The sequence below is a fragment of the Monopterus albus genome, unplaced genomic scaffold (genome assembly GCF_001952655.1).
Source record: "Monopterus albus unplaced genomic scaffold, M_albus_1.0 scaffold13.1, whole genome shotgun sequence".
NCBI classification, from domain to species: domain Eukaryota; kingdom Metazoa; phylum Chordata; class Actinopteri; order Synbranchiformes; family Synbranchidae; genus Monopterus; species Monopterus albus.
In genome coordinates this window covers 2,083,821-2,099,788 of record NW_018127893.1, presented here as the reverse complement: position 1 = coordinate 2,099,788, position 15,968 = coordinate 2,083,821, and the positions used below count along the sequence as shown (strand labels likewise).

The following is a 15,968-nucleotide window of genomic DNA, read 5'->3' as shown; positions in this document are numbered from 1 at the left end:
ACAAAAAAGAGCAATAAGAATTGTGCATAAGAAGGGGTACAGGGATCACACCAATGGAGCTTTCATACAGTCTAAATTGTTAAATTTCTTAGAATTAGTGGAATATAAGACCGTGGTGTTTATGTATAAAGCTAGGAACCACTTATTACCTGGTGGAATCCAAAAGTTATTTGATGAAAGGGAAGGGGGTTATAATTTAAGGGGTCAGTTGAATCTAAAAGTTCATGCTATACGTACGACCAAAAAAAGATTTTGTATTTCTATAAGTGGGGTAAAACTATGGAATAAATTAAGTGTGGACATGAAAAACAGTACTAGAATCGAGGAGTTTAAATATAAATATAAATGTATGTGTCATTCAAGATACATGCAAGAATAAGAGATTTGATCAAGAATGCAGGAAAGAAACACTCTGTTTTAAATTTTCTGTGTATTGTCTGGGGAAGAAGAGAATTACCTATGTAGAGATACTGCTTGCAACCAATGATGCATGAAATTTTTTTGAATAAGATGATGTTATGGGGTAGGACTGGATAAGTCTGACTTCTTCCTACTCCATTCAAACATGTACTAGGTATAAGCAAACTGATTCTGAATCAGCATTGGTTGGATTTGTATAATTATGTGTGTGTTGATGTCGTTTGTTCTGCATGTTTGAAAGAATAAATCAAATCAATAATCAAATCAAAATCAAAAATCAAATCAATAGTCATACATGTGTGCTCCCCTGTTTACCCGCCAGTGGACCAGTAACCTGCTAAACAGTGTAAACGGATTATAAAAGTTGATCAAGTATTGACAGATTTAACCAAGAAGGACTGTCCAGGTCAGATGCAAACTGTCATGATTATGTTACAGCTCAGTATGACTTCAGTGACCAAATGTGATAAATTTCCAGACTTGAATCCACACAGGAAGGCTGGTTGACCCTATTCCTTACTGTCACTGTAAACCTGCACATTTTCTACTTAATAATTCTACAAAGTGCTTTTGTGTAGTTGGTTTCAGTGCCCTAATCCACTGTGGGTTGTCTTAGTCATTTTAAAACAGATTCCCTTCTCTTAGATCTATTATAAATATAGAAAATGTAGAGCATTTTGAAAAAACTAAGAGTTGATGCCAAGGTGTTTAAATGTGAAGTGAAGGCAAAACAAGGGAAAATATTTATTTATGCACATTTTAAAATGTGTATAAATGCAAAAGGCAATGTATTTTAATATTATAACAAGCCAAAAGTCTTGATAATAAATAGAGGTCGTTAAAATTCCTGCAGATTACTCTAAGATGCACTCCTCTGTGACTGGTTGATGCAGGGCGGAGTGGGATGTTCTGGAGACTGTGATTGGCCAGATGACCGAACCCTTCCAGGTGACCCTGCTCTACACTTCCTGTGTGGGTGGAGATGGTGCCACTGTGGCTCTGGACTCTCTGACGATCATAGGCTGTGAATCTGGTGAGTTCATTGTGTCCTACAAAGCTTTGACTGCGTCAGTTATTAAGGTTTCTATTATGTTAGGTTTCTGTGAAACTTGTATAGGTTGTTTCCTTCCCAAGCCTGTAAAAATGATTCAAAGTAAACAATCTGAGAATGATAAATTTGTTGTTGTCTTACAAGGCAGAGACATGTAACCTGTGATGAGGGGTCCAAAGATACTAGTTTAGACAATGTCTAATTCCAGCTAATTCAAGTGTTGTACAACTGTATAATTGTTGTGTGGCTGCTGAGATGCAGAACATCAGGATGGCGCTTGTGGAGAATCTTTCCACTGTGAAAACTCGGACATCTGCATCGACCGGAGCCAAGTGTGTAACTTCCACACTGACTGTCCACTAGGAGAGGATGAGGGCTTCATCTGTGGTGAGGGTTTGTTTTTTTATTAATAGGATGCTGCTTTGAGTGTAATCATGGGTTTAAATCTCTTAAATAATTTATGAAAACAGACTTTTGCAGTTGGCTTTAGAGGTTTCCACTCACAATATGATCATGAATCATTTTTATTTGATTTGTTCTTGCACAGTTGGACCAGTTCTTGTAGTGGGAGTGTGAAAACTATATGAAAAGCAAAAGATGTATACGAGTGGGAGCTGCAGCTTTTATAAGTGAATGAAGAGTTAAATGAGGCTACAGTACAGCAGTCCTACAGCAGAAAGTGGGGTTGCTGGCAAGCTGTGATCATGTTCATTAGCTGCATCAAAGAACCATGATAAATTGTTAATCCTTTGACCAAAGCTGGCAAGGGCCTCTACACAATATATTTAAAGTGCAGAGTAATTGCTACTGTATGTGGGCTTTCAAAGTGTGAGGCCTGAGTGCAGCTTCTGTCTTTGGATAATTTGCATCAAAATGTTATCAGCAAGTGTTATTTTTTTAAATAGGTTCTTTTATTGCATTGTTAGCAATTTTGATATGCTGTGTTTGACCTCAACCATGCCTTTTGAAATGTCAAAGCATGATATTCAGCAATTTCTTAAAGCATGTAATGGTGGATTTCTTAATGTTTTGAAGTCCTAGATTTGAAAAATAAGCTATAGGAAAAAGTGCTCTTAGAGAATCAATACCTTTCATTTCATCACCCTTCAGTTATGAAATTCTACTTACAACCTTCCAATTTGACATCATTCATTCAGCACAAAGGAAAAACCGAGAATCAAAAGGCCTCACTTCAGTCAGTAAAGAAATCAGCGAAGTTGAAACTGTTCAGATTGATGAGCTGTGGCTCCCCAGTGGAAAGGAGCTGGGGGACAGTGGTGGTGCAGTGTTTTTCACCAATACAATCTGTCCTGGTGCTCATGCTCAAAAATACAACAGTTAAGTTTAATGTTAAATTCTCAAATGATTCAGGCACAGTTTGTGTGTGCATGCAAACATAGTTGTAGAACTAGTAGTCTAGTTACTGTAGATGACTTATAGAGTTGTTTCTTTAATTTCTTGGATTAATCTGAACTTCCGTTTTACACAGCTGTGATGTGTTTTAATGAAATCTGATAATATCCTGCGTTTTCCCCAGGTGCTCTTCCGTTTGGCTCACACTGTTCATTTGAACAGGATGTGTGCGGTTGGTCCATGTCCAACCAGCAGTCGGTCTGGAGGAGAGTCGCTGGAGATGAGCTTCTGGGCAAAGAAGATATGCAGGGTGTCACTCTGCAGAGGACACCAGGTAGGCGGTGTGTGTGTGTGTGTGTGTGTGTGTGTGTGTGTGTGTGTAGTTGGCATATTAACATCTCATACACTGATTTTATGATTATTTCTTTGGCTAATCTTTTTTCTGTTATGAATTTTTTTTTCATTGCGGTGTGATGGATGTTCATAACTTAATACTTGCCTTCACTTCTGTCCACATATCTTACATTTTATTTAGTCTCAAACAGGCTTTTACATTTTTTTTCTAGATGTATAGTAGCTGATGACAGGAACAGCATGTAAGATTTCTAAATTATGAAGTACAGTAACACCATATGGCCTTGAAGAGTTTAGGGGGATTGTTTATATCAAGCTGCGGAACATATTTGTGCATTAGGTTAACCCCATGTTACTAACTAGTTTTATTATTCAGAGTTTTTATTTTATAGGCTGCTGCTTCTCATTCATCAGTAAACAAGTTCAAATGTATTTCTTAAAAAATTGCAAGAAAAGTTTCCAGCTATTACTGTATCTCTGACTGCATTATTTTGATGACTGCAAAACAAAGGCCTTCTTCTATGTCATCTTCACTGTGTGCCTCCAGGGCACTTCTTGTTTCTGCAGGTCAGAGAGAGGACTTCCCATGGAGAGGCATCTCTTCAGAGCTCTTCATTCCCTCCTCCAGTCTCTTCTACCACCTGCCAGGTCAGTTGCTCAGATGAATACTGTGGTTAAATTATTTAAATATGAAGTTGTTGTTGTTTTTTTTGTCCTAAGGCTCAGATCATCCTTTGTCATTGTGCTAAGTCTTTGCTGATCTTCTGCTTCTCTGTTTGCACAGATGCGTTTTTCTCTGTACCTCTATGGGCGCTTTAATGGTTCATTGCTGGTGACTGTAGTGGAGAATGGGACCACTACCACCCCACTGTCCTTGGAGAGGGATGATCAGTGGACAGATGACTGGCAAGATATTGCCCTGCAGCTGACTGGGCTTCATCATGGGTATGTAACAGGAAAACAAAAGGGTAGAGGAGCTACTTCACTATGAAGATTTGACCTTTTCTTTACTTTGAGCTGTTTTTTGTACTCAAAAAATGTTTCTGTTGCCTTTCACATAAAAATTTTTTTTGTCTAAATACACAAATGGCTTTGCTCCAGGTTCCATGTGAGGGTGCTGGCTGTGTGGGGTGAAGGCTCCGATGCTGACGTTGCTCTCGATGACATTGCAGTTGGAGCAGCCTGCTTTCATACAAGTAAGTTGATGCTAACATGGCACCATTTAGACTGTAACAGAAACACCACCAACATACAGTATAATGGCGACAAAACCTAATACAGATGGGGTTGAGAAGACTAAGGTGAGGTTGTGTAGCATTTGAAAGTGCACAACTTTCATGCTAACACACTGTGTAACAGTGTGTTAGCGTTTTCTCTCCACTGATTAGATTTAAACTGATTTGTGTTGCTGACAGAATCAAACCTTTGCTGGGTAAAATGTAGGATAACCGAGTCATCACAACTGACACTGTATGTTGTTGGGACTGCCTGGTGACCGCTGTCTCACTCACAGCAGCTGTCATCAGTCACTTGTTTGCCCCGTTTCAGTAACTGGTTGTGACATGAGGGTAACAAAATTTAATCCTTTACTATAAAAGCAATACTTCAATTTGACAGTTCACTTGTGTGCCAACATTTCTGTGTCACTGTTGTTCCACTTTGATTTTTAATTCTCACAGTCATGTGAGAGGACATTTTAAAAACCTCTGCCTGCTCTGCCAAAATGGTCTGATTTAATTTTATTGCTCAGCTCCAGTTGGGCAAGACTGGAACATTTTCTAATTGATATCAGGGTCAGTCGGGGACCCTAGAGAAACTTCAGCACTCCATAATGTAGTTTAATGTTACTACCCATCAAATTTAGGATCTTTTTTTATGTTGTGACTGTCACGACTTTAGTTGCTTCAGCAAACCCAAAGATGTGGGGTGGTTTCAGGGTTTTGCAAAGGACAGTGCACTGCAGCTCCTGCCTGAGGTTTAGGCAAAATGCAAAACACTGTCCCATAAAGCCATTAACTTCTACAGAAACTTCACTAAGCACAACCAAGTGGTGAATATATTCATAGTGGAATCAATCTTAGAAAATGTTTCTTCTGTGTTTTCATCTGTGATACCTGTCCATTAATTATTTTTTTTAATCTCCTTTGACTCTGTGCTGCTTTCTGCCTGAATATAATTTGTGCTTGAGTGAAATGCAGATGGGTGCATATGACTCCTCTTCTTTCTTTCCACCATTGTCTATCTTGGCTCCATGCCTCTCTTCAGATCTCAACTCTCTGCTGCCCGTGGCAGACTTGGAGGATATCTTGAGTCCCCTTGCAGAGCCTTCGGCCTCAGGTAGTGAGCAGCTCCAGCTGTGAATTTTTGAAGCATCCCTTCCCTTGTTTATTAAGTATTTTATAATCCACTGTGCATACAGAATGTTGCATGCATGCAAATGCTCCAAGCTTTGCTGTATCAACTGACCAGAAGCTTTTAATCCATGCATTTTAGGGGCTTTCATACCAGATGGTTAATACAGTTTCCAGTCCTTCTTAGATGTTGTGCCATATGTGCTTCTCTGTTCTTCAGTGTTCAACAGTTAGCCTCAGTATTTTTTTCATGTCTTTTCTCTAGAGGTGTCTCTGATGACGTGGTGGTTTAACTCGTGCGGTGCCAGTGGTCCCCACGGCCCAACCCAGGCCCAGTGTGACAGCACCTACAGGAACAAAAATGTCAGTGTTACTGTAGGGAAGGAAGGCCCGTTGAAAGGAGTCCAAATGTGGAGGGTGCCAGCTACCAACAGATACTTGTAAGTGACATTTATGTGAGCTTTAAGGTGGTCTTTTCTCTAAAGTCCAGTTATTTGTCAAAGGATAGGTTTGGTGATTTTTATTTATTTATTTATTTAATTGTTCACAAATCCCACGAAAAGACCAAAACCAACAATTAACTGGTCCTACTAACATATGCTGACCATTACACATTGTTGTTGTCTCAGAACTATTAAAAACACATTAGTGAGCTATAGAACGAAAGAGGTTACAATGTTGTTTACACTTTTACATGTTCCAGTTTGAGTGGTTAGTTGCTGAACAGACAATAGTATTAATATGGTTGTGTGATTAAGACAGCTGGGTTAAGTGACTGTTTAGATGTGACTGCATGCTCGGGGACTGAATTGGCCATTGTCCATGCAGCTGATTCTTGTTCTGCCAGATCAAGACTTCAAGCTATTTATTGTCTTTGAACATCCAACCATGAGACCTCATTATCACACAAGAAGATGCAACAGAAGAGTGGAAAGATTAATCATAAGATTTTCAGAATGTGAAATTACTTGGGCTAAACAAATCTATAGCTGCCTGCTCAAGCGCACTGCAGTCTGTGCATCTAACCTGAGTGGCCACATTTAATCAACCCTGTGGTGCAATGGTCTCCCCCAGGATCTCTGCCTATGGGGCTGCAGGAGGGAAAGGAGCCAAAAACCACAACAAACGCAACCATGGAGTCTTCATATCTGCCATATTTCCTCTGGAGAAAGGAGATATTCTGTATATCTTGGTGGGCCATCAGGGGGAGGATGCATGTCCTGGGGTGAGTAGGGTGAGTGTGAGGACAGGCTGGAAGGTTTTTTTGTGTAGTGTCCCATTGGGATAATCTTTTCTCGGGGAAAGGGGGAGGATATGAGAGTGACCTAGATAAAAGTGTTGCCTGGACTCATAGTGTGAAGATAACTTTCCCACTCTCTCCTGTGGTGTAGAGAAATCGCCTCACCCAGAAGATCTGCCTGGGAGAATCATCAGTGATCGAGGATGAACTCAGGGGAGAGGCCAGTGCAGAGTGGGCTGGGGGAGGAGGCGGAGGAGGGGGAGCTACCTACATCTTTAAGGTACAGTGAAATGTTTTCGAACTTGCAAATGTACTGTATTGACGTGTGTCGCTAAGCATGAAAATAGTTTCAAACAAGTGAGTTACTGTGTTGCTGTCCTTTCAGACAGAGGGGGGTGAGTTAGTCCCTTTGTTGATCGCAGCTGGCGGAGGAGGAAATGCCTACCTCGAGGACTCAGAGTCCAGTCCCGACCAGATACCACTGGAGCAGTATGAAAACAGTACCATACGTCCCAGTACCAATGGTCGAATAGGTGCTGCAGGTATGTAATACAATTTTATCCTCCAATCAGTGGATTTAAATAGTTGTTTAAAGTGTTGGCTCACCAAAACTACAAAAATGCAGGTGTTCCCATTTACCTGTAATAGTACTTAGCCAGTGGAGATTCAGTTTATGTGCCTAGGATTTCAGATATCTGTTTTTGAGGTGATTCCTTCCTGTTTTGTCATGCTCACAGAACTGAACAACATCTGTGTTCCTCTTACTCTGGATAAGCCATGGAACATGTGGTCAACAGGAACTAGTTCTTTATCAAAAGCAGTTTCTATGAAAACTGTCAAGTGACATCTGTAGTAACTGGAAGGCAGTTTTTTTTTTCAATTTTTGGATTTGTTTAGCATTTTATGGGATTATTAGAGAGTTGGCAGTGACAAGATGCAGAGAGATTGTAAACGTGCCATATAGATCCCAGCCTGATGACAAATGTTTCTATTCAGAATGTGTTTTAAACTTATCAGCCCCAAATTCATTGACTAGATAAATGAACCCAGGTGGAGAGCAGCTAATGTTTGTTTCCTTGAAGGTGGAGGCGGAGGCTGGAAAGATGGTCCGACTCTTCATCTGAGAGCTGGCAAGTCTCTGGTGGAGGGTGCAGTGGGGGGATTTTCATGTCAGCTGGCCCTGACTAAGCTCAACTGGTCCACCTTTGGGGGTTTTGGAGGCGGGGGTGGGGCCTGCACAGCTGGAGGTGGAGGAGGAGGTTACAGAGGTAAAACAGTTTGTCAGCTTCTCTCAAATTATGCTGCTTTACCATTTTTCACTCCTGCACTAACAACCCAGATTACTTTTACATCTGTTCTCTCCTTCTTTCTCTCTCATTTCATCCCAGACAACCCAGCTAAATTCCTTAAATAAGTTAAAGAAAGCTTCATCATTCCTGTAGAATTTCTGTTTTTAGATTAACTGCACTTTAGTCTGAAGCATAATTTAAATCATGCAGTATATAATTTTCACTGCCGCATTCATGTACAATTTTGCATGCACACAGTAATTGTACACTTTCTTAGTTTTTCTGTGCTTTTATCTTTGGCGATGCTTTTAAACCACCCTACCTGCCAAAAGCCAGCAGGTTAGAGGTTAACTGTCTTTCAGCTTTGTCATCTTTTTTTATTTTTAAAAACTGTCCTGACTGAATCGGGAAAGTGCTGACATGAGCTGACTCTTTTGACAGGAGGTGACGCAGCGCTGATGGATGAGATCACAGCTGATGGTCAGAACGGAGTCTCATTCATACATCCAATGGGAGAGATTTTCCTGCAGCCTCTGGCAGGTGAGAACCAGGAGAGAACAATGAGAGCAAACACCATCCCTGGCAGTGTGTGATGAGGCGGAAAGCCTCGGGAAAAGGTTGTAAGTGGATACTTGAGTAAAGACAATGCAACTTAGCAATGGTGAGTAGCACCGTGATGTTGAGATTTCCCTAGCAGCTCAAATTTAAAATGAAAATCTAAGATCTCTAGAAAGTAAAAAGAACAAGTTGTCAACAAAGAAATCTTTCGGTAGTATAATGAAAACTCAAGAACGTCTTTAGAGTTATGTAACATTGCTTTACAGTAAGTCACTGCAGGAGCAGAAAGCTCAAACATGGATGATCCCAAAGCAGACAGACACTGTGTGAAGATTAAATCCTGAGCCCCTGGGCTTCAGGTCACTTAGTTCTCCAAGCAATTGATCCAGTCAGTGCACCTGTGTGTGTGTTTATATATGCTTGGACCTTTTTGTGCTGAACTATCTGTCTGGGTACTTAGGTTCACATTCTCACGCATGCGCATGGATATATGCTGGTGGTGTTTTTGATGTTGTTTTTGTGAGGCTGCTAGACCATCTGATTCTAATTATTCAGCTGGAGGAACAGGAAGGCAGTTCACTAATCTGCAGCCTCACAGTGCCTATTTCCTTCAGCACCAACAGATGGACCCCATTCTTATGTGGGGGGAAAACTAAGACCCAAGTGTCTTTTCACTGAATTGGCAAAAAAAAAAAAAAATTATAATTGAATTTTAAGGCAAATGTTTTCCTGTAATGTAGTTAAAGCATCTTCTCTTAAACTGAGAGTTTGGGTGGTGCATGACACAAACCTGCTATTCAGTTTGCATCAAGACACAATGGAGCACTGTTTAGTCCAGTAACCCCGTAATTGAAAAAGTATCAAATTACAGCCTTAGGTTATGGTTAGTCCCCCTCACCAGGAGGGTGAGGGAGAGCTGGGGTTAGACTCAAGATAGCTGACCCAGGTGCTAGTACAAAAAAAAGGTGGTTTATTGGAATAAATACAAACAAAGTGACAACATAACAGGGTCCATAATACTTACAACCAGGGAAGGGCAGTGATAACTAAGGAGACCACACAAACTAACGGCAGGAAACAGGGTAAGTATTGTCCATAACATATAGCAATGCTCCGGAGACGAATCAAAAATGTGTAGTGTAGTGGGAATTAGCGTAGCTCGTAGGTAGTGTGGTAGAGTCAAGCCAAAACGCACAGTGTTTGTCAGCGTAGCATTCTACCAACATGTACAGTCTGTGTTACTATGTTAATGTTCCGGCCAAGACGGAGCGTCCGCCAGATGTTTATAAGGAGGCGAAGGTAATCATCGGGATGCACCCCAGTTGTGTGCATCGACAAACCAGTCGCTAATTACTGGAATGCAACACAGCTGAGGTGCAGAGCCCACAGGATAGAGAGAGCAGAGGAGAGAAAGACGGAGGAGAGGCAGCGGCCGCCCAGCGGCCCTGACACCTTATGTATAACATAATTCAAAATGTTGAGTCAATTATGGTATTTAAAAGTATTGCAGAACAATTTAATTGCCTCAGTTTAGACAAATATGCACATAATTGTAATAACTCGTGTGTTCAGAGATCAAAGGACAAAGCTGATGATATGCTATATTTTTATTACCGTCTTCAAATCTCATGAAAAGACCCTACTGTCTTTGACTCCCTTTCATTTGTATTTACTGTAGAACCGCATCTTTAAAAACAGGTCTGTTATTTTTAAAAGTTGACCCTGCTTCCTTGAACAGCTGGGTATCCTAGTTTGCAGTAACAATTATTCACACAGGAGTAAGTAGTAGTGCATTTGTTCTATTTACAGCTAATTTGCTGCTCTAGCAAATGTTTACAGTAGCAGGATGGTGCATGAGTGACTCAAAATACTGTGACATTGGCCATGTTCATGGTAATGAACAGTGAACACGGTCATAGTTAATCAGTTCTGTTTTGGTCTTTTCATGGGATTACAATCAGATCATCATCATCAAGATCATCAGATCTTGTTCCCAAGTATCCTGCAAACTGTGCTTGTGTTTCTTTTCCTGCTTTTGTAAATGTGTGTATATATCACATTTTTCCTCAAGCAATGGAGAGTCATGGGGAGTGTGAGATCAAGGTGCAGCTGAACTGCAGCCACTGTGAGATGCAGAGCTGCAAACGAGATGAAGAGACCCACCTTATCCTATGTCTCTGTGATGACGATGAAGTCCTGGCCAGCGACAATGTGACATGTGTCAGTACTGTGGGTATGTAACTGCCTCCAACAAATATACTTTTGAATCATAGCCATTATATGTTAGCAGTTCATTTAAATGTCAAACTATAAGTTCCTTCAAAATTCTTTCCAGTCTAAACAGATAAAGCATCAAAACTAAAACATTGTCTGTTAATCAGCCCTCTGTTCTCTCCTAGCATCTCCTGAAGGGTTGGCACCGCCGGGCCAGATGTCGACATCATTGATCCTGGCCATCGCAGTCTGCACCACTGCCAGCAGCATTGCACTGATCTGCACCGGCGTCATCCTCAGTAAGCAACTCCTCCAATACTGTGTGCAGTCTGTGCCCTCCACCTTCCACCGCCTTTGAACAGAGCTGTATGACCAAATGTTTCCAGATATTGCCGACAACAGGAACACCTTTAAGTGTTGGTTTTAGTCCCCTCATCTGGCTGTGTGCCAGATAATTAAAGGAGACGTGGGAAAGATGTATTTGGATATTATGTTGACGCAATATAAAGTGACCACATAATGTATGAACGCTTGTTTCAGGTGATAATCTTCTTTCTTTGGATGATCCCAAAGCAGACAGACACTGTGTGAAGATTAAATCCTGAGCCCCTGGGCTTAATCAGATGTATATAGATGTACAAGATTACACTGCAGAGAAGTGCGATAATGAGAATAATTGCAGTTAAATACCATGTTAATTTGCTGTATTTAGTGCCTTCATTAGAATAATTGCTGTCATGAAAGCAGGAAATAGTAGGAATGCACTGTATGACCTTAATATATGGTAAGATACCTGATTGGCTATAAAAAGGACAAGCAGAAAGCTTTGACATTTAACTAGGAAGTTGCTCTCAGCAGGGGATGTATACTGATGAGTGAGATTAGATAGTAGAAAATGTCAGACATGATTCACTGGCAAAAAACAAAAAATCTAGCAGAAACAAACAATGATGATTATCTAGACATGAAGATTGCAACAATATGAGAAAATAGAGAACTGTGATAAGATTAAACTTTCAGTCGTTTTGGAAAGCCAACAGTGACATTCACAAGTTTATCTGAACCCTCCGGCATTGACACTCTATAGCCCTTTTCAGACGTGCACCAGAACCCTGAAATTTGTAGCTGTATGTGAGAATGCAAATGTCCCAGTCAGTTGAACCGGACCTTAAGCAGACTTCACTCTGCCAGCTTCCTAGTGCAAAGTTTACATAAGTGAGCTGGAGTGAGCCCATGTAAAAAATAGTGACATATAATGGAGCTAGTGGGCATTGATGATGTCTTATGTGACCGGCGCAATACCAGAAGAATAAAAATATCTGATGGTGAAGAAAAACGGTAATTTACAATGAAGATGCCAAAGAAAATCTTACTGGAGATACAGTGAGATTCAGGAACTTCTGTTAAGAGCAGGCACCAGACTCGACAGACAGGACTACAGACACAGTTGTTTATATGACAAGCTGCCTACATGACCATGCTGTACCCAGGAAGGCTCCCCGCGCATAAACCGAGCAGAGTATTTCCAGCAGGTGAGAACACATATAAAGTATAGTTCATCTGAAATAAACACTAAATACATTTTACTGTTGGTCTTGCTGCAACTTGGTTTTAAAAAATTAATTACTCCTGTTTTTTATTATTCAGTTAAATATCAGTTAATGAAATTTCATATTTCCATGACCCCTTGTGGTCCTCCATATTTACTAGTCTTTTCCATATTAATGCATTTCGCTATAGTTTAGTTGTTGGATGAACATATTCTAATATTTCTACTGTAACTAAAGTTTTTTTAATGTGCATTTCATACATGCAGGAGCAACCATATCCAATATCAATCTCCAGTTGTGCAATGGTTTGAAGTAGCCTAGTCTTCTGTCCATATTGATCCCTGATGAGCATTTCTTTATATCATTGTATGCGACTGTTTTTATCATTCCTGGTTTGCTTGTCAGACTGTGTTTAAGCCCAGAGAGCTGAAAATGTAACTGATATTGCACAGGAAGTCAGTGATGTGCAGATTCCTCCTGAGGCCCCTAGACAAAGCTTAGATTCACCAGAACGGACTGTGGGAAAGAAAGAACAAGCGAGTCTTCTAGAGCTGAGTTTCACTTAATTTTCAGCACTTTGAGTGAGGTTATGAAGAGGATGAACCTGCTGTATTCAGACACATTAAACAGCTCTGGGTGGAGGATTAACAGGTCACCCAAAATATAAGGATTCCCTTCCCTTTCTAATTGTCTGCTGCAGACACTTGACAAAAAAGTGAAAGCTGCAAAAGGAGTGCTAGTTATTGTATAATCACTAACTGTCCTATATTATAGAAAAATGGCTGCATATGTTAACACTGCAGATAAACTGTATTCATATAAAGTGTCTGTGGTTAATAGAACAGGATTTAGTAAGACAAAAATTAACAGTATATTTTGCATAGCAGCTTTTAAGCCCAAGTTAAATACTAACACACGGTTACCTATTAATACTAATGTTAGAATTATTAAATATTAGATAGCAGTTCTCCCTCTCTCTCCAAGAGTGTAAATGCTATTGCATAGCAAGTACCCAAATCTGTTAAATGTTAATTCTCTAATTCCCATTTTAAGGAGTTTGTGCATCATCTTCAGTAAAGCATTTGTCTCATATCAACTAAACCCTGCAGTCAATAGAGCAAATCTACTGAGTTCTTCCTTCAGAAAAAGATGCTCACCTTTTCCCAAACTCTCATACTGCAGCACTTTGTGTAAACAGTATTTAGTCACCTCACAGGTGATGTTTTTCTTCTATGTTTCAGACACTTCTCATAAGCCGTTTTCACACATGAACTCTGGACTATGTCCACAGAATCAGGACCGCGCTTTGTCAAGACTTGCTCTTTCACACATGTAGCACACAACAAGAGGTAGTCTGTTAAAAAAGCAGCAAAACACACACACACACTCTTCAGGTGAAATATGTCATGTTCCCCTGAGCTCTCCCCCATGCAGGGAGGTAGTCTGTTCCCTGGGTGCCCCGTCTCCTCCACCCTCTCCTTCACCTTCCTCTTCCTCCCCTGTTTGAATCCTGCTCCCATCCCACCCCCGAGTCCTTAGCATCTGCACCGGGTGATGGCTCCAAGGCACCTCTTCCCTGCCCCCCTCCCTGGCAGACTACCAACCTGCATCAGGGACATGGGCTGCCTCTACTGTGGGTGAGTCCAGACTCACTGGCACAGACAGTTTAGGAGCTGTAACCAAGGAGTGGACATCCCACAGCAATCTGCAGAATGGTGTTTGTGTCTGGAAAGATTTGTCTTCTTAAAGGGGAACTCCACCAACTTTACACATCAATGATGTCACTTGAGTCAGTGCTATTTAGATCTGAAGACAACCAGTTTGAAAAACAAAAAAAATCTGAAGGTGTGGAGCTGGAAAGAAATAAGCTTACCGGACCTCTGCTGCCCGTTCCCCATCTCTGCTTGAGACCAGAGGCTCGAGGCTACATTAAACTAAACTGACAGCCGCTGGGTTGCATTGTTGGTATTGTAGGCACCACGCTTTGACAGGGAAGAGGAAGAAATGGGGGTTTTTTTTGTTAATATTATATATGGATATTAAAGAAATGCACTGGTATATTGGTGGAGTACTCTTAAGAAAAGTGTTTGTTTTACACTTACTTATGTCAGAATGCTGTTTTACATTGAAAAACACTGAGATGTGGCTTGACCCCTAATTGTGTTACTGCTCCTACTTTTAGCAGATAGGCAGGATGTTTCTTCTATAATGTACATGTAAGCGTTAGATTGTTTGTCCCCCTGTCTTGGCTTTGTATTTAGTGTGGTACTGCACACACAGAGCTGCAGTCTATTCAGCTGGAGCTGCAGAGTCCAGACTGCAAACTCAGTAAGCTGCGGGCCTCCACCATCATGACCGACTACAACCCCAACTACTGCTTTGCAGGGAAGGCTGCCTCACTCAGTGAACTGAAGGAAGTACCGCGCAAGAACATCTCTCTTTTTAGGTACAGTACACCTGAACACCAAGACAAAATGTCTGAGGGTTTGCTGGCTCCCTGTGCAGATACAGTTTAGTACAGCTACTGGCATACTAAGCAGCATTGCAGTACTTTATTTTTCTCTTCTTTTGTTTGCTTGCTTGTTTGTTTGTTTTAGGGCTCTTGGCCATGGTGCATTTGGTGAAGTCTATGAGGGGCAAGTTCTGGGCATGAGCACTGATAATAGTCCCATGCAGGTGGCCATAAAGGTCAGACACATGAGAACATGTTGCACCTAAATGCAAGATAACACTTCACCAGAAGTTAAACTCTTCACATATAGTCCACTCAACAATATTCACAGGGAGGCTTCTCATATCTAAAGGTCACACATACATGTAGGATTTGAAAAGATGGGTTTTTGTAATGCATTTACTTAGAAAAGTGGTTGTTATTGCTTTTCTTGCGACTTAATACTTTATGAAATTGCAATGTTGTGATTTATATTTTAAACCATTATGCTGCAAAGATTAAATCACATACCGTAAAATCCAGAAAGTGATTGGTGACTGGGGAGAATGCACTTTCACTTAGCCAGTGCCCTCAGGTCACTTGGCTTAAAAACTACACAAGGTAAAAAAGAAAACGCTGACTGAGCTTCACATGAGTTTACCTTCTTTTCAATAGCCTCCTGATTAGATCTAATGGTAGTGTTAGTCTTGACAATAGCACACACTCATACCTCACACTGTTTCTCTGATTCTTTCTGCTCCACAGACTCTCCCAGAGCTCTGCTCTGAACAGGATGAAATGGATTTCCTAATGGAGGCGTTGATTATGAGGTTCACCGTACTGAAGCAGTGCACTTCTTACTGCATTACATACACCATACTGGCTGTGTTAAAATGTAGTTCACACAATGATGCACCCGGTGCAACCTAGTGCAGGTGACCTGCGCGAAGCAGCCGTGTGCTCAGATCATTAGACATCACCTGGGTTTGTTTTATAGCTACACATGTGCTTCTGAATTAGACGAGATAAAAGCTGTAACCAGCTGTGAACACTTACTTACCAAGGAATTATAAAATCTTGTCCACATATTGGCATCTCATATAATTACTGTACTGTATATCATGAGGACAATAGTTTCTGTCGGGAAATATTTGGCT

The 15,968-nt window shown here is 40.8% G+C and overlaps 1 protein-coding gene across 1 annotated transcript in view; it reads left to right on the top strand.

Moving 5' to 3' along the window:
• ltk (leukocyte receptor tyrosine kinase) overlaps window positions 1-15,968 on the top strand; it is a 30,084-nt gene that overhangs the window by 8,262 nt on the left and 5,854 nt on the right. The window contains exons 4-23 of the mRNA XM_020590961.1: window positions 1,314-1,453; window positions 1,727-1,858; window positions 3,009-3,158; window positions 3,726-3,826; window positions 3,963-4,123; window positions 4,280-4,374; window positions 5,444-5,515; window positions 5,795-5,969; window positions 6,604-6,754; window positions 6,921-7,049; window positions 7,155-7,311; window positions 7,852-8,037; window positions 8,500-8,598; window positions 10,688-10,849; window positions 11,016-11,129; window positions 13,622-13,715; window positions 13,800-13,881; window positions 14,642-14,826; window positions 14,978-15,068; window positions 15,577-15,641. Of these exons, the coding sequence (XP_020446617.1) occupies window positions 1,314-1,453; window positions 1,727-1,858; window positions 3,009-3,158; window positions 3,726-3,826; window positions 3,963-4,123; window positions 4,280-4,374; window positions 5,444-5,515; window positions 5,795-5,969; window positions 6,604-6,754; window positions 6,921-7,049; window positions 7,155-7,311; window positions 7,852-8,037; window positions 8,500-8,598; window positions 10,688-10,849; window positions 11,016-11,129; window positions 13,622-13,715; window positions 13,800-13,881; window positions 14,642-14,826; window positions 14,978-15,068; window positions 15,577-15,641 (2,541 nt within the window). The remainder of the gene's footprint in view (window positions 1-1,313; window positions 1,454-1,726; window positions 1,859-3,008; window positions 3,159-3,725; window positions 3,827-3,962; window positions 4,124-4,279; window positions 4,375-5,443; window positions 5,516-5,794; window positions 5,970-6,603; window positions 6,755-6,920; window positions 7,050-7,154; window positions 7,312-7,851; window positions 8,038-8,499; window positions 8,599-10,687; window positions 10,850-11,015; window positions 11,130-13,621; window positions 13,716-13,799; window positions 13,882-14,641; window positions 14,827-14,977; window positions 15,069-15,576; window positions 15,642-15,968) is intronic.